Source organism: Delphinus delphis, chromosome 4 (genome assembly GCF_949987515.2).
Source record: "Delphinus delphis chromosome 4, mDelDel1.2, whole genome shotgun sequence".
In the NCBI taxonomy this organism is placed as follows: domain Eukaryota; kingdom Metazoa; phylum Chordata; class Mammalia; order Artiodactyla; family Delphinidae; genus Delphinus; species Delphinus delphis.
This window is the reverse complement of record NC_082686.1, coordinates 74,813,068-74,831,241: the sequence shown is the minus strand read 5'-3', so window position 1 is coordinate 74,831,241 and position 18,174 is coordinate 74,813,068. Positions and strand designations below refer to the sequence as shown.

General features: G+C 35.0%; 1 protein-coding gene across 4 annotated transcripts in view; it reads left to right on the top strand.

The window, feature by feature from the left end:
- OPA1 (OPA1 mitochondrial dynamin like GTPase) overlaps positions 1 to 18,174 on the top strand; it is a 97,355-nt gene that overhangs the window by 21,446 nt on the left and 57,735 nt on the right. For all 4 annotated transcript variants that reach the window (XM_060010931.1, XM_060010929.1, XM_060010932.1 and 1 more), the window contains 14 exons: positions 2,330 to 2,383; positions 5,129 to 5,233; positions 6,878 to 6,964; positions 7,619 to 7,732; positions 9,640 to 9,720; positions 9,846 to 9,920; positions 10,247 to 10,318; positions 10,399 to 10,498; positions 11,204 to 11,334; positions 13,964 to 14,036; positions 14,129 to 14,201; positions 15,461 to 15,576; positions 16,487 to 16,551; positions 17,313 to 17,389. In XM_060010931.1, coding sequence (XP_059866914.1) covers positions 2,330 to 2,383; positions 5,129 to 5,233; positions 6,878 to 6,964; positions 7,619 to 7,732; positions 9,640 to 9,720; positions 9,846 to 9,920; positions 10,247 to 10,318; positions 10,399 to 10,498; positions 11,204 to 11,334; positions 13,964 to 14,036; positions 14,129 to 14,201; positions 15,461 to 15,576; positions 16,487 to 16,551; positions 17,313 to 17,389 — 1,223 coding nt within the window. The remainder of the gene's footprint in view (positions 1 to 2,329; positions 2,384 to 5,128; positions 5,234 to 6,877; positions 6,965 to 7,618; positions 7,733 to 9,639; positions 9,721 to 9,845; positions 9,921 to 10,246; positions 10,319 to 10,398; positions 10,499 to 11,203; positions 11,335 to 13,963; positions 14,037 to 14,128; positions 14,202 to 15,460; positions 15,577 to 16,486; positions 16,552 to 17,312; positions 17,390 to 18,174) is intronic.

Genomic DNA, 18,174 nt, shown 5'->3' with positions numbered 1-18,174 from the left:
ATATTAGGTCTAATTCTTGATTCCACCATCACGTGTCTTTTATGTAATAACATTAATCTTTTAATTTAACATTAAACTAAGCAGATAGGAAGTGTATTGGTAAAACTGCATGAGTTGTTTCTAACAGTCGTGCCAGAAGCACACATGATAAATTTAAATATTCCTAAGAATCCAAATTTATGAAAATCTTAACAGTCATTGTACTAAATACTAATATTAGCATAAAGATTGTATTTGTAATGTTCTAATAACCTTATATCATTTTAACTCTTTATATATCCTTTTTATTTTACCAAATTATCAAGGTAACCTTTTATATTCCTTGGCTTATAGTAAACATTCTAACTTTGTGTAATTGTATTAGTTTCTTAATTATTGCCCCAGATATAGAGAAATGTCGGATTTTCTACTGTAATTTATATTACATGAAATCATTAAATATTCACATCTAAAACTAAAACAGTTTATACTAATATTGTTTATACATTTCATACTAATTTAACTGCATTGGTTGAATAGTTAACGGAACAGAGTAAATCAGAGAAACTTTCAAAATGAATTGGGAATATAATCTGCATAACAAAATTTTTATGACCATGCTATTACAGTATGATGGCATGCCATATGGTCAAAATATGGAATTATTTATTTCTTCAGTGGCCTTTAAGATTTTGTTCTTTGGGTTGTGGGCTCCTCCCCAACGTGCTTGTTTCCTCACATTTTAGGAGACGATTAATAATTCTTGTCCATTTTACAAACACATAGTCAAATGAAAAACACTTATATCCACAAGTCTCTGGCAAAGTTTGTTTTATATTATCGTTTTTCTAATTACCAAACCAAATTTAGAATTTTTAGACATAGGCTTTTTAGGAAAAAATGATACATACCTATCATTTCTAACAAGTATTGTCATTTTTATTTAAAAGAATTTTGAAGGGGCTTCCTTGGTGGCGCAGTGGTTAAGAGTCCGCCTGCCGATGCAGGGGACGTGGGTTCGTGCCCCTGTCCGGGAAGATCCCACATGCCGCGGAGCGGCTGGGCCCGTGAGCCATGGCCGCTGGGCCTGCACGCCTGGAGCCTGTGCTCCGCAATGGGAGAGGCCACAACAGTGAGAGGCCCGCGTACTGCAAAAAAAAAAAAAAAAGAATTTTGAGGGAAATTTTGATAAATTATTTGGAAATAGGAATTAAACTCTCAAAATAACTTTATTGCATGGATGAGAGTTATTAACGTCTACCTCAATAAGCAAATCATTTAGAATGTTTTCATATATATTTGCTACCATGATGTCTTGACTGCTTAAATAGCCAATGAATAAAGATGAATAAAGATTTACATGAATTTTAACTTGATTTTTGTCTCCTGTGGAATAAAATCATCTCTAAACATTTTGAGTGTCAGAAATTAGATAATTATTTTGAAAGACTGAGAATGGCAACTTCGGCATCTCACCAGGGAGTCAAAGTACAGTTACATGTATTTGTCATAAATGACATCATTTTAATTACAGTTGATTATTGTGTTTTATATTTGGAATTGTGACTACTTGAAAGCCTGTTATAGAATAAAGTTTTTTGTTGTTTTGAATATTTTATCTTAGAAATATTAACATTAATAACAATTCGGAGTAGTTTCCCCAATACCTGTGGATTTTATCCTACTTTTGTTTTATGTTGAAATCAATTTTAGTTGCTTTACTCAACTTCATTGCTCCTGATGCATTCGCTTTATTATGGGTTAGCAGATCTTGCATTGGAACTGAATTTAAAAATAAGCATCTGGCTCCGCTTAAAGCTCTGAAAATGCAAGTTGTTCTTTGCATTTATTAAACGCTTTCCTACTTACAGAATAGAAATGGATAGTGTTTGCTTAAAGATACACTATGACCAATGAACTTTTCAGTAGCTGTAAATGATAACATGTGTCTGACTTCCCAAAACATTTCTGTAAGGATATTATTGCCTTATTTGTCCAAGCATCCAAGTCCCTGTGCTTGAGTACAAAATAACCTATCAAGAATATAGTAACCATATGTGTTGCTTTCTTGTTTTTCTAACAAGCCAGCCATATATGACTAGAATGGCAATAGGAAGATGGTTGCTTTTTAAGGTTTTCACTTAATATAAAATTTTGATGAGCTATTTTTATTAATGAATAAGATATTTTTACTTAAATAAGCATTTGATTTAAAATTTGCTTTGACTAAATATCCATATAAAGCCAGTAGTTTTCACTCTTAAAAATGCTTTTTTAAAAAATTAACTTACTGTATATTCTATATAAACCTAATTCTACTCCAATAAAATTATTTATTTTAAACATTTAGGTGTCAGACAAAGAGAAAATAGACCAACTTCAAGAAGAGCTTCTGCATACCCAGGTAATTCTGATGAGTAAAAAGAACCAGAAAGTTTTTCTTAAACTCTGAGTTTGGTGGTATGGAAATTTATCTTTTTAACAAAGCAAAATTTAGAGTGGCTTAATGATAGAACCTTATTATTATAAGTAGATGCTCCCCCAAATGCAAAAACTAATTGAGAAATAAGGAATAATGAAGGAACTTGATAAGTTTAATTAACTAATTTATGTGTAAAAACCTATTTTTTAGTGAATCTTATGCTTCTAATTTTAAAGAAAAACTACGGCAAAAACTGGGGAAAGTGACCTGTCCTTATATAAATCTATGTTTGCAATTTTACATTGATAGGCTAATTAAGTAACAGTTAAAGAAATTGGAGTTGAGTCTACCACAGTTCTTCTCTGAAGCCCAAAGCCAATCAGATAATAACCTTTCCAAAGGTATTTCTAACACTACTATGAAAAGTTATTCTCTTATAATTGATGATAACAATTATCATTAAAGACTTTTTCTGTGCAATGTAATTGAGTAGGTAACATTCTAGTGAAAAGTTGCCCCATCACCCACTCTATCTTTAGTTATTCTATGTAGATACAATGACATGCAATAATTAAGAATAAGTTAAAAAGACTTATTGGGTCTCTCTTTTTAGGGGAAAAAAATACAAGGACAATCTAGATGAAATTAGGAACTAGTATATTTTGAGTCCCAGGTTTTCTTAATATCTATGCATTATTCTTACACTTGACTATATGTTAGAATAGCGTGTGCTCTGAGCAGCACTGTATATATTTGTTATGGCTTCCCAGTCAGGTGATTACAATCTGCAGGCAGGGATTAAGAATCATTGGCCTCAGAATGTGGTCTCTGCAGCATTAGCATCAGTAATGTCCTTTGGGAACTTGTTTGAAATGCAGATTATTGGTCCCATCCCATCTTCACTGAGTGGGAAGCTCTGGGTGTAGAACTGAGCAACCTTTGTTCTTAAAAACCCTCAAGTGATTCTGATGAATTCTTAAGTTTGAGAATTACTGGTCTAGACGTCTTTGCAGGATGACCCAGCAGCACATCTCTGTAGGAAGACTGCAGATTGGCACCTGTACTAAAGAGTGTTTCCAGCCCCAGAAAATGTAGACCCCGTAATTGATTCCATATTTACCAGGAAGTGAGCCAGTGGAAATCCTGCCACCCCTATATATACCTATTGATATCAACCCTTCAATTTGTACAGTTGTTGTCAGCTGCTAGGCATTGACAAACACTTGATGGAGAGTTCATGATGTAATAATAGCGTTATCTATATCAGTAGTGTCCAGTAGAAATATAATGCAAGCCATGCACTTTAAAATTTTTACATTAAGGGTGAAAAGAAATAGGTAGAATTTTGATGTTAATAATAAATTTAACCCAGCAGATCTAAAATAATATCATTTAAACATCTAATTAGTATAAGAAATATTAATGTGGTGTTTATGTATTTTTACTGAATTATAGAAATCTGGTGTGTATTTTATACTTAACTCATCTCCATTCAGGCTAGCCACATTTCAAGTGCTCAGTACCTGCATGTGGCTAGTGGCTACCATCCATATTAGACAGCACAGACTAATTCTTAGGTAACTACCAGTATTTTGTTATATATACTATTACTACAGATAGATGAACAAATTCTGTAAAAATATATTTATAATAGAATCTAGCCTGTAGTTCTACCTGTCTCGTACTATTACATGATATTTTCTTTAATTTGGCTTAAGCTGGACATTCTCTGAGGATAGAGCCGTGATCTCTTGTTATTTACTGTATGCTTGGAAGATTATAACAACCTAACATTTTCTAAGAAATATTTTCCATTATAAGAGTCATGTTATTGTAAGTTGGACATAAACATCCAGTTGGTTATAGGAAAGAGTAATTCTTAATAGTTTTCTGAACATTGTTAATGTTTAGAGAAGAAATAATAGTGTACAGAGAAGACCAATTAGAAAAGGATCACATTTATTCTAGAAGAACGTTGTATAGCCAAGCATCTACTTTGACAAAAAAGCCTGTCTAAATGTATTAGTTTTCTTTAAATTGTTCTTATATCAATATTTAAAAAATTAATGTGTAATTTCTGGCCACAGAAACTTACCAAAACTTGGAAGAGTTTGACCCCTCAACTCAGACCTGTATTCAAAACTCTGTGACCTTAGATAGGCTACCAAGCATCCCTGACCTCTGATTCCTAATCTGTATAACCTTGGCCTCACTTGAAGGCTTACGGGAGTTAATGCAGGTCAAACAGTCAGTAAAGGGCCTGTCACATACTGAATAGTCAGGTACTGTTAGCTATTTTTATTTTATATCATTTTTATAAAATAATATGGGGGATGGGGAGAGTTTGAATTTTTGTCAAATGTCCCTTTAATGAAGACTTAAAATTTTGTTGTAATAGGAAATATTGCTTCATAGAGGATACTTAAGAACTTCCTTCTTCAACTCCTTTCATTTTTAGTATTTTTAATAATTTCTTCAACATAAACAGCAAAGACTTTTCCAAACAAAATTCCAATTGAAATAGAAAACTATAATGAAGCTCATTGTTTGAGATAATATTCATAATTTATTTGTTCAACATTTTCATAGATGACTTTTAAATGAAATAATTCATTTTAAGTAGGCAGGAGATATTGCTTCAGGATCTTGGAAGATTTTAATTTACACTTAATGTTATTTTTTAACCCATCTCTTTCTTATAAAGTTATATGTATTATTTTGTTGCAGTTAAAGTACCAGAGAATCTTGGAACGGCTAGAAAAGGAGAACAAAGAATTGAGAAAATTAGTATTACAGAAAGATGACAAAGGCATCCATCACAGAAAGCTTAAGGTACTTTAAGTTTGTCTTAATTTGTTCGCTCTGAGAACTTTACCACTTCACATTGTGTGTTGATCAATACCGGATATTAAGGAACTGCAAAGGGTTCTATCCTTTTATTTCTAACCTGATATGCTTAGGGGATAGGGAGGTCTCTTCCTAAGACTTTCCACAAATTATAATCTTCAAACATTTATTTTATACTATATCCATAAATTTTCATACTTTCAAGAGTCATTTCTTGTGAATCAGTTTATTTTTTCTGAAATATTTAGTTTATCTCTAGGTTTACTTAATTTATACAGCTATAAAACCAGCAGTGTAAGTTGATAGAAAGTTACATATGTCTTATTTTCATTGCCTTACTTGTATTGCCACTCAATGAAGAGGCCACTTCCTCCAGTTTTACAATAGTTTATGTTTTCTTCTGGAAGGTTCCTTAGACATTTTAAAGTATTTTTGAAAAAGCATGCTGGTATTGTTATCATCAGCACATTGGTAATTACCATTATCAGTTAATTAAATCTTATTATTCCCCACTAAACCAACCTTTATGTGCTAAATGAAATTGAAGTAATTCTTTTAACTTAAATGTCATATAAGTAAACAGAATATGTACGTAGCAAAACTGCAATAAATCATGGCACATTCATTTTGTAGCCAAGGTCCAAAGATATATAGCCCTAGTTTAACCAACGTGTATTAATAGTTGTGACTCCAAATTACGACTGCATAAAACAAATAAATAGCATGACTTTATTTATAAGTCAGCACATGGCAGATGGGAAAAACCACATCCAAGTGTTAATATATATTGAGAATTATATATATTAACACTGAGAAATTGTATTTTCTCTCATAAAATGAAATGGTAATGAAAATTCGAAAAGTTTTTGGTTTATTTTTAGGTGGAGGGGATAACAGTTGCTTTCCTTTTATTTCTAGGTGTTGAGAGATGAAAGTCAGTGTAGACCCTCATTTTGTTCCTACTTTGGCACTGAAACTTACCTTTAATTATTAAATGCTTGATAGTAACCTTTTTCCCAGGCGTGTGTATATGTTCAATCATTCCTCAAATACTTGAAGCTTATAGTTTTCCAGGCACCGTGTTTGATACTGTTTTTACTGAGATGTCTGCCCCTGGTGCTCTCACATTTTAGTCTGCCCAGTTATCAGTGTACACTAATCATTCATACTGATTTAACAATAATCTTGGTGATTCTTTCTCTACCAGTTCTTCAGTCTCTCTTTCTCTCCCACTCTGACGCATACACCAAACATTCCTTTCAGCTGGTCACCTGACCCCTTATTGCGCGTTTTTTGGTGTTAATGGTCTTCCTTTGTTGGGCACTTAATGTTAGCTCTTCAATATTAAACAATAACCTCCTTCTTTTACCATTTAATTAGAAGGTTCGGAAATCATGAATTAATATACTGTGTTAAATCATTGTCTCTTTAAAATAAATTTGATAAGAACATATGGAATTTTATTCTGTACTGTTTTACATTTACTAGGAATATTTATTTGCGTAACTAGGAAAAGCAATACAATTATTATGGAAACATTTTGAATGTATCAGCTCTTTTATCGACACATCTGTGGTTTTTTAAAAATGTTTTCACTATTTTATATTACTCATTTCTTGAATTTTATAGAAATCTTTGATTGACATGTACTCTGAAGTTCTTGATGTTCTGTCCGATTATGATGCCAGTTATAATACACAAGATCATCTGCCAAGGGTAAGTAAAAAATTAGTACACAGTGAACTTGCCCATTAGCAAAAAAGCACTGTAGTTTTTTAAAAAGTTACATACATAATACATACACATATGTATAGACATAGACAAAGACATAAAATTTTCTGTGTAATATTCATGTGTTCTAGGTGATGCCCTAAGCATTGAATATTGTTTGACTCTTTATTTTGGTCCATTGGTTTACTTATATTTATGCATAATAAAGTAAGGCTTTCAGATATTTGGCATTATGTATTCATGATATCCATGATATTAAAATACCTGAATGGTGGATAAGATTAGGTACATGAGTGAAATTTAACCTTATAGAATTGAAAATGTCTTTGTAAAGAGTAAACTAGCTATGGAAAAGATTTGTGGAATATTAATGTTAATGTGTTTTTAAAACTAGTGGTTTAAATTAGCATGAGTTTTTAATAAAAATTTGGCTGTAAATAATGGATCCAGTTAATGTTTTGCTGTTTATGTTTTCAATACACATCAATGTATGAACCATCATTTTTTTCTGGATGATATTTTAAAATCATTTAATTGTGGATAATTTTTAAGACTAAAACTTCTCAGCAGCATTCCAAATCTATTAAATTTAAGTTGGTATCAAAAGATATGAATATGTGGTATTTATTTTGTCATAAGGTTGTTGTGGTTGGAGATCAAAGTGCTGGAAAAACTAGTGTGTTGGAAATGATTGCTCAAGCACGAATATTCCCTAGAGGGTCTGGGGAGATGATGACACGTTCTCCGGTTAAGGTAAGAAAATAGGCCCTCTGGATTAATAGACTTACTGTGGTGGTCATTTTGTGATGTATTTAAATGTTGAAGCACTATGTTATACACTGAAACTAACATGATATTGTTTGTCAACTCTACTTCAGTTAAAAAGGAAAAGAGGCCAAATGAAGTTCCTCAGGAAAGTAGTCACTTTAATGAAGTTTGTCCATTGTGTTAAAATGAAGAATTCTGACAAAAGAAATAATTGATATGTAGCATTTGGAATTATTGCTAGTGTAGAAATCAGTAGGCAGCATCCTTCAGGCATGAACAAAGATCAGGAGTTTTTCTTGCTGTAATGTAGACACAAGGATGTGTGTGTATGTTTTAACTCAGCTGAATGGATGGAGTAGGTATAGAGTGATTGGAGAAATGGAAAATTGAAGTCACCAAGAATGAAGGCTAGAATAGTGGTAGAAAGTGAGACAATGAGGCTGATGCTGAAGTCTTGCAGAATTGAGGTCTGTTTATAATTACAACAGGCAGTCTAGTGTGATTCAGACAGTGCATCGTTTGGGGTCTGGCTGTGATTTCAACCATGTTGTGTAAAACTAGTTTCTTTTTCATTGCTTTGTGTTATTGTGTGAATATACCACACTTTATAGATCCGTTTTATTGTTGATGGGCATTTGGAATATTACAAATTTAGGGGGAAAATAATGAACTGACTATATCATGCTCTGTAATTAACTGTAAAAATATTGTGAACCTACCTTTTACATCGTAACCAGCACCCTAATTGTAGTGGCTATGGCTGATACTATATTTTAGGAAGGAGTTCACTTTCTTCCAGCAGGCAGATATCATGGACAGATTTCCTTGAAACAGACAAGGCTGTTCTCTTTTCAGTTTGTCATTACTTCACTAGTATTTACCAGGACTTCTCCTCCTTCATGGACTCTAAACTCCAGATTTTTGTCTCCCCTTGAAGAGTGAAATTGCCAAAATCTTGACTTAATATTTTAACTTCTTTAACAGCTTCTTTGTTCCTTAATGCGCAAATGCCTTAAAGGGAAATTGTGCATAGAATGTAGGGCTCAGTTTTTGGAGATTTATTTCTGCTGTCCATTTTTCTCTGAGAGTTTGGCATCTTAGATGGTGGCTGCTTGATAGCCCTGGAATCCGATTTTGTCTCTTCAACACAGTGAGACTGCTACAAGTTTTAAACTTCTCTTTCAGGCCACCATGTGCCACAAATCAGCAAATGCCCTGAGGGAGAATAGCTGCAGGAATATACCCATCCAGATCCTTTGGGGTCCTGGACTCAGTCCAGGCTGCTCAGATGTCTCCAAACAGCTAGGTTTTATTTGTTATCCTCTGTATGCTTAGCTAATCTTAGTAGACAGAATTGTTTTTTAAAAGTGAAATCGAATCATTATAGAGAAGCTTGAAAAGTTACAACTGAAAAGTTAAGGAATGTGAAGTTTAGAAGTTCTCATGAAACCACTGACTGTTGACATATAAGTTGTTAGAGAATTTCTTGCTCAAATGTCACTCCTTGGGTGAAGGCTGCCTTAGTTCCCCTTAGTACTGCTCTCCTCTGTGGCATCCTAGGTTTTGCTACACAGACCTATTCTCTCTGTATATTTCTCCCAGTATATAATGAGGCCTAAACCAGTTACAGTCAATTCTTCGAGTTCCCCCATCTGCAGTGCCTGACACAGTTGGCTCTCAATAAATAGGTGTTGAATAAATGAATTGTCCTTTACCTAAATTTACCTTTGAAGTGAAATGCAAGATTTCCTTTTAGTTTTTCAAGTTTTGAGATTGATGGCTTTCTGCTTGGTACTCTGTATAATGTTGACTGGAAAATGAGAACCATATAAGTGCTGTGGGAATTAATAGGAATTGTAAATACAGTCTTCTCAATGTTCTGTTAATTTCAGGTGACTCTCAGTGAAGGCCCTCACCACGTGGCCTTGTTTAAAGATAGTTCTCGGGAGTTTGATCTTACCAAGGAGGAAGATGTAAGTAGAATTTGTATGAGGTTTATGTATGTAACTTTTTATAACATGTGTAAACTTACAAAAGACAACTAAATGGAATATTTAACTGAAGATTTCCTTAGGATTTTGTTGCTTTCCATTGATAGCTTGCAGCATTAAGACATGAAATAGAACTCCGAATGAGAAAAAACGTGAAAGAAGGCTGTACTGTTAGCCCTGAGGTAAGTGTTGCAATTCATTTCAACAATGTTTTATGGAAATCCAATGTTTATGGTTTGAAATCATGGTGTTAGCATTGATGTTTAGATTGCAGCTGTTCCAAGATGCTTAGTCTTTTTTTTTCTTTTAATATTCCAAAGAATATAGTTTTGTGGATAATTTTCTATGATAATTACTGTTATGGTCAGAAAAAGCATAATTTTTTTCTGAGCTGCATATCTGAATGGATGAGATACAGAATTTTCAAAATATGTGTCACCAAAAAATTCCTAACAAGCTGCTTCCCAAAATTAGTTTTTTGGTTTTTGGATTTTTTTTCCCTGCACAGACCATATCCTTAAATGTAAAGGGCCCTGGACTACAGAGGATGGTGCTTGTTGACCTACCAGGTGTGATTAATGTAAGTATCTACAAAATGTGTGTTTTATCTTCCTATTGTGAAAGACATTTATAATGACATTTAAAACCTTTTTCTTCAAGACTGTGACATCAGGCATGGCTCCTGACACAAAAGAAACTATTTTCAGTATCAGCAAAGCTTATATGCAGAATCCTAATGCTATCATACTATGTATTCAAGGTAAGTTTTATTGAAAGATTTTAATTGCACTAATATTCTTCCTTACTTAGCAATCAGAGCTTTGTTCTACAGATGCATGTTACATAAACATACAAAATAAATATGTTTTGTTATCTCTTCTTACTTGTTCGTTTTATTAGTAAATAGAATTGAAGTTGGTGATATTTTGATAAATTTCACTGTGTAGGCATCCTAGACATTTTTATTGGCTAGAATGTCTTTTCATAACTAAGATAAAATATTAAGAAAAATTTTCTTACTATAATGTAGACACAAGGATGTAGCCTGTTGAAGTTTTTAGAACCTACTTTGTAACCATTACAGTGTCTTATTTATTTATTTATTTATGGCTGCGTTGGGTCTTTGTTGCTGCGCATGGGCTTTCTCTTTTGGAAAGTGCGGGCTACTCTTCCTTGCGGTGCGCGGGCTTCTCATTGTGGTGGCTTCTCTTGTTGCAGAGCATGGGCTCTAGGCCTGCGGGCTTCAGTAGCTATGACACATGGGCCCAGTAGTTGTGGCTCGCGGGCTCTAGAGCACAGGCTCAGTATTTGTGGCGCACGGGCTTACTTGCTCCTTGGCTCCTTGGCATGTGGGATCTTCCCGGACCAGGGCTTGAACCCGTGTTCCCTGCACTGGCAGGTGGATTCTTAACCACTGTGCCTCCAGGGAAGCCCTACAATGTCATTTTTCAATCTTTTTTTTCAGATGGATCTGTGGATGCTGAACGCAGCATTGTTACCGACTTGGTCAGTCAAATGGATCCTCATGGAAGAAGGACAATATTTGTTTTGACCAAAGTAGACCTGGCAGAGAAAAATGTGGCTAGTCCAAGCAGGGTGAGGGCAAGTTCTTTATACAAGCTTCAGTTATGACAGGGACTGGTTGGCGGAATAAAAAATTTCCTTGTGAAATACAAGTAGTAATGGGATTTTTCTTGGTTCTCATTAAAAACAAAGTATTGTATAGTTATAGTAAATTACTTAAGTGCAATATCCAGGTATAAGTGAAATTCCACAATTGTAATCAGTTTGCTTCAAATACTTAAAACTGCTAATGTTGCTTACTCTAATTTAATTTAAATTTTGTATGTTGACATACAGTCATTAACCTCATTTGTAGTATTTTTTGTTATAGTTTAAACTTTTTTTTTAGTTGATGTTCATTAATTAATGTAAAACTAGTGACAGTTTAAATTCCTTTTGGGCCTTATTTTATTTTGTCCTGTTTTTTTAAAATTTTTGTATTATTTATTTTTTTCAGATAAACATTGCGTTTCTTAACTGATGAAAGACTGTGAGGCAGGTTTTCATAATAGAGAAGGCATTGGATGGGGTGTCAGGGCTCAGCATTCTTATCCATGCTCTACCACCAACCAGCTGCATGTCCTTGGGCAAATCTTGTTACTTTTCTGCATCCAGTCAGTGCACCGTCCAACCTATTAGTCTAGTTGATCTCTAGGTCATTTTCATTTCTGAGATTCTGTGACTTCTATTCATGGTATTCAGTGTCCCTTCTCTCCTCCTCCCTTAACAAGGAAAGTATTTTATTTCAAGGTACGATTGTGTGCAAGGTTTATTAGGACATGCTCTCTACTTAATTATGAAGGCATAAAAAAGTGGGTAAAAGTGGGTAAAAGTGCACAATCTGTAGCCAGATTGCTTGGTTTCACACCTGCGCTACTGTTAGCTAGTTGTGTAACCTTAGGTAAGTTGTTTTACTTTTTCAGTGCTTTAGGCTTTCTCATCTGTTGGAAATGAAGATATTAATGGTACTGTCCCATAGGTAATGAAAACTTATTGAGTTAAATATCCATCGTAAAGTGGTTGAAATAGTGCTTGGCACAAAAGTGTTATGTAAATAGTGGCTATCATCTGTTGTTATTATATCTTCATCCCCCATGGAACAACTTCAGATATAAGTACCCATCCCTCTGGCTACTGCTTAGAATTTCTGTTTTTCCCACCCGAAACTCTGTAGGACTATGCCTCTGTGATGGGGTTCCCAAGGCAGACCACCCCTAGACTCCCTGATTCCGTAGGACTCACAGGACTCAGTACATAGTCATACTTCCACCTAAGATTTTATTACAATGATAGGATGCAAAGCAAAATTACAAAATGAGAAGGTGCAGAAGGTGATATCTGAAGGAAACCAAGCTCAAGTTTCCAAGAGTTCTTTCCTAGTAGAGTCATACAGGAAATGCCTAATCCTGCCAGCAACAAGTTACTCATTAGAGACACAGCACCTAAGGTTTTTATCGGGGGCTGTTCATGTAGCCACCCTCAAGTACCAAGATTCCAGACGCCCAAGGGAAAGCAGATGCTCAGCATAAACCACATGGATTGCACAATGAGCCACTGTTATTTAGGGAAAGTTCTATATCAGTGTAGGGAATTGTTTACCAGTTAAGTTCCCAGATGCCAGCCAAGGACAGGCAGGCCTTTCTGAGGACAGCAGTCTCAGGCCTGCTGTGTTAACTCTTTTCTGTACAGCCTCAGTGACCTTAGCTTTGCCTTATTTTTAAGGGTAAGGCCTGCCCTTGGCCGTATTGGTCCTGATAGGGAGGAGGGGAGAAGTGAGGTAGAAGCAAATTTCTGCGCTTCCTTCCCATTTCCCATCATTCCTTTCATTTTTCTCCTCTTCTTTAGGAAAATGAGTTTGCATTTCCTTTGAATACAGTTGAAGCTTATATCAGTCTTTTTTTATACCAAAGATTTAGCATTAGCCTAGAAATGTAACTTGTCTTAGAGGAGGGATTCTTATCTCAGTATTAATCTTAATGAGCTTCTGGGAGTAGGAACTCTTTTATGTTATGTGTGAATGATAGATCTCTGTGCAAATGTGCATTTTTCTGGAGACAGAGTCTGTAGTTTTTATTTCATTTAGAAAAGGAGTTTTGACCCTAAAAGAGTTGAGAACCACTGGATCCAAATTTTTTTTTTATAGAGTTAAAAAAAGAAAAAAAAAAAGACTGTCCAACTTTGTTAGAATTTAGATATTGGGGAAATAATAATAGCAGCTACTATTATTGTGTGCTTCTGCATGCCTGGCACTGTGTTAAGTATCATATAACCTTTTCAACTACCAGTTTGAAAAAGTTAAGTAGCTTACTTAAGGCCACACACCTAGTAAGTGCCAGAGAAGAAATTCAAACTAAGGCCTGACTCCAAAGCTCTATATGTCATTCCAAGTTCTAATTTTGGTACTTAAGTTTTAACAATACATTTTTAATATAACAAAACTAAATGTATTTCATTTTTTCCTCAAAGAGCAATTGAAATGCATTTTAGTACTTTTGTACAGACATATATAGCAGTTGAAATACATTTCAGTACTTTTGTACAGACATATATTTACCCAAACATATACATATATAGCATTATTAAATTTGCTTTCTAAATAGCATGTATGCTTTAAAAATTATGTAAACTTACATCTGTTTATTTTTCCCACTTTTGAAAATAGATTCAGCAGATAATTGAAGGAAAACTCTTCCCAATGAAAGCTCTAGGTTATTTTGCTGTTGTAACAGGAAAAGGTATGCAAAGACAAATTATTATAGTTTTTTGTTGTTTTCAAATAATAAAAATGAATTTTCTTAGTGAGAACTTTACCATCATCTCTCCCTAGGAAACAGCTCTGAAAGCATTGAAGCTATAAGAGACTATGAAGAAGAATTTTTTCAGAATTCAAAACTCCTAAAGTAGGTATCTTGTTTAAATATTTAAAGAATTTATAGTGAGGGAGTAGCTTCAGCTGTTTTCATTTAAAAGTTTGTTTTATAGCTATCAGTTTAACATTGAATTTCCAGAATTGAATTCCCAAATAGCGATCTGTATTTAATAAGCAAGTCCTCAAGCTACTCTGACAGAATTGGGAGCAGTTTATCACACAGTACAGTACATGCTGTTGTAATAAACTGCCCCTTGGCATATGGGCATCGGAGACCACACTGACACCACTTAAGTTGTTTTACTTATAAGGTGATTTTTTAAAATCAACACTTACATGTTTAAATGCGTGTACACATTTCTCTTACAGTATTGGGGAAAGTTGGAGTGAGGGGTGGGAGTGTGAAAGGGGTGTCCTTAAATAGATATTGACAGAAATTAACAGAAAATAAGATACTGACAGAAAAGCAAAGAGGAAAAGCTAAAGGGCAACTGAATTTTAAAACATTACAACATGTAGAGAGTCTCTTGAACTGGAAGAGTGCGTTTGCCTCTATATTAGTATAGTGAGTCAAGGTAGTCTTTTCACACGTAGGCTTGAGAATTGTCTGTTGGGTTGGGAGCTGGCAAGTGGGTAGAACTATGCTATCCAATATAGTGGTCACTAGCCTTGTGTGCTTGTTTAAATTTATTTATTTATTTTTGGCTGTGTTGGGTCTTTGTTGCTGCACGCATGTTTTCTCTAGTTTCAGCAAGCAGGGGCTACTCTTTGTTGCAGTGCGCGGGCTTCTCATTGCGGTGGTTTCTCTTGTTGCGGAGCACGGGCTCTAGGTGGCGTGGGCTTCAGTAGTTGTGGCTCTCGGGCTCTAGAGCACAGGCTCAGTAGTTGTGGCGCATGGGCTTAGTTGCTCTGCGGCGTGTGGGATCCTCTCACACCGGGGCTCGGACCCATGTCCCTTACACTGGCAGGCAGACTCTTAACCACTGTGCCACCAGGGAAGTCTCTAAATTTAAATTAGTTAACATTAAACAGAAGGAAAATGTGAGTTCCTCAGTCACACTAGCCACACATTTCAAGGGGTCAATAACCCCATGTGACTAGTAGCTACCATATTGGACAGCACGGGTATAGATTACTTTCCTCATCACAGAAAGTTCATTGGACCGCCCTAGTATAAAATGATTAAGTGGCTATTCTCATTATGTTGTAACAAGCACATTCTCAAACTTGGTGATAGTATTGTCCTTTCTGCCACTTTAATATACTTTAGCTCTGGTTATTGTTTTGTAGGACAAGCATGCTAAAGGCACACCAAGTAACTACAAGAAATCTCAGCCTTGCTGTTTCGGACTGCTTTTGGAAAATGGTACGAGAGTCAGTTGAACAACAGGCCGACAGTTTCAAAGGTAAGTTGGGTTTTTAAAATAAACTCTCAAATTTAGATATTTTATTAGCTGGCAGTCTTGGGCATCCATCAGATTCTTTACTTCCTTTGTTTTAACAGTTGCTTTTCATTCATTTACTATAAGATAGTATGTAGGAAAAGGAAAACTACAAATCTTCAGTTGTATGAGAGCAGGATTTTTCTTTTCAGGGGAAACATTACTAGGAGAACATTACAAAATTTAAGCAGAAAGTTTGCAGTAGTGTTTGGGAGAAAGAACCTAGTATAACTATAGAGAACTCAGATTCTGCCTTTTTAGAGGAAAGAGAGGAAATGTGTTGGGAAGCAGAGCAGACAGTGTACTTTCAGCTACATTGTACTGGTTCCTGAATACCACGCTTTCCTGTTCCATGGCTTTGCTTGCTTCCGTAGTTTCATTTGGTGAGAGTATATCCTCCGCCCATTTTCTCATTAGGAAAGCCTACTTGTTTATCCCATTAGTCCCTCAGCAACCTTGTAAGTGTTATTCTCATCTTACAGAAGAGCAAACTGAGGCAGAGAATAATATACCTAAGTAACACACCCAGCATCAAACAGTAATAGATAATAGACCCAGGGTTTGAATGGGGTTCAAAATCAGGATTGAGTTGGTGGTATGACTTCAGAGTCCCATGCTCTTAGCAGCTGTACTAAATTGTGTCAGCTGTGTGCTTTGTGGACTGAAAATGGAGAAACTAAAGTCAAAGGGATTAGTTTGGGAAACTGTTGTAATAATGCTATTCTGAGATATTGAGAGCCCAGAGTACTCAGGAGCTATCTGTGCACACTCAGAAATTCAGTTAATATAGCAGATATGTGACAGATAGCCTTTAACCACTGCATCTGGAACTGAAGAGAATCCTCAAACTTGAGCATTTTTCCTTCTTCCTCAGCAACACGTTTTAACCTTGAAACTGAGTGGAAGAATAACTATCCTCGCCTGCGAGAACTTGACCGGGTAATATTTATGTACCTCATGTATTTTGTATATATCTAATTTAGTATTGTGCTCTAACAAAGTTTATGTTGACAAGCAGAATCTGGTAAGCTAAATTGTTTTGGTTTTAACCATGATTACTAATTTAGAGTTGCAAGAATACATTTCCACGAACAGTTGTCACTTTTACAAATAAATTATTTATTACATAATAAAAAAAGTAATTAGGGATCATAGGATATCCAAACAAGTATTGAAAATCTTTTTCTGAAAAGGTGAAGAATAGTCTTTCAATGTCTTATAAATTAACATATTTATGTAATGTAAACTTAAAAATTATACGTCAGCTTTTTAACCTTTTCACTGTTCATACTCTAAGTTAATAGGTCTTAAGTATTGGTTTTCCTTGATTTTAAAATGCCATCAGTTGTAAAACACAGCATCAGATTACTGTTAGTAATACACTAAATTAATGTGCGTTGATAACTTTCACATAACGTTTGTTATGTAAAAAACTTACCTGAACCAATGTTCCGTGAAAAACTGCATTCAGAGTTGAATAAGGTAGATGTGTGTCAGTGTCTTTGTCCTTATCTGGATATTGGCATTCCTAAAGAAAGAGACTAGAAGAGAAGAGCGTTACTTGTTGGTCAGGCATGCTTCAAAACTAAGTCCAGCCAGTAGCTTGTCAGAGGCCTTCCTTTTAGTTATCTCTGAAAATCATGGCAGGGCAAATTGACTATCTTATGAAAATCTTACTTACGTGTATCTATATTGCCTAGAACGAACTGTTTGAAAAAGCTAAAAATGAAATCCTCGATGAAGTTATCAGTCTGAGCCAGGTTACACCAAAACATTGGTGAGTATTTGACCTTTTCTCAAAGACTTTACTATGTGAATTATAATGGAATACTAAAACTTAGATTGATAAAGCAGTGATTTATTGTAGCCTTGGCCTGTCCCCCCAAACACTTAGTAAATAGGCAAGAACATAAAAGTATGTTTTTTTGCAGAATCTAACCACTATTCTAGTCTAACCAATTAAATATTTTAAGTATAATGAATTATGTATTTATTATATATCTCTGAGAAGAGATATTCTGAAAGATAGCTTTCTCCATGCTCTTTTTTTTTTTTTTTTTTTTTTTTTTGCGGTATGCGGGCCTCTCACTGTTGTGACCTCTCCCGTTGCGGAGCACAGACTCCACGGCCATGGCTCACGGGCCCAGCCGCTCCGCGGCATGTGGGATCTTCCCAGACCGGGGCACGAACCCGTGTCCCCTGCATCGGCAGGCGGACTCTCAACCACTGCGCCACCAGGGAAGCCCTCTCCATGCTCTTTTGAAATCTTCATTCATCTTAGGTTTTTCCTTATCTTAATAAATACATAATTTTGATTTCTATAAAATCATTTAGGTAAAAGTTTTATCAAATTGTGCTTTAGCTAAGTATCAAACAGTCTAACAAGACTGGTTGCTCTTGTTGGATTACACTTAGAGAACAAAACTACAGAGAAAATTGCTGTAGGAGAAGAGTATATTGCTTTCAAATTCTCACATCTGCATAAGAACACTGGTGCTTTTGTAATATGTGTCTGATATGTTTTGTACAGATCACATTTGAAATTGAATCCTGTTTGAGATT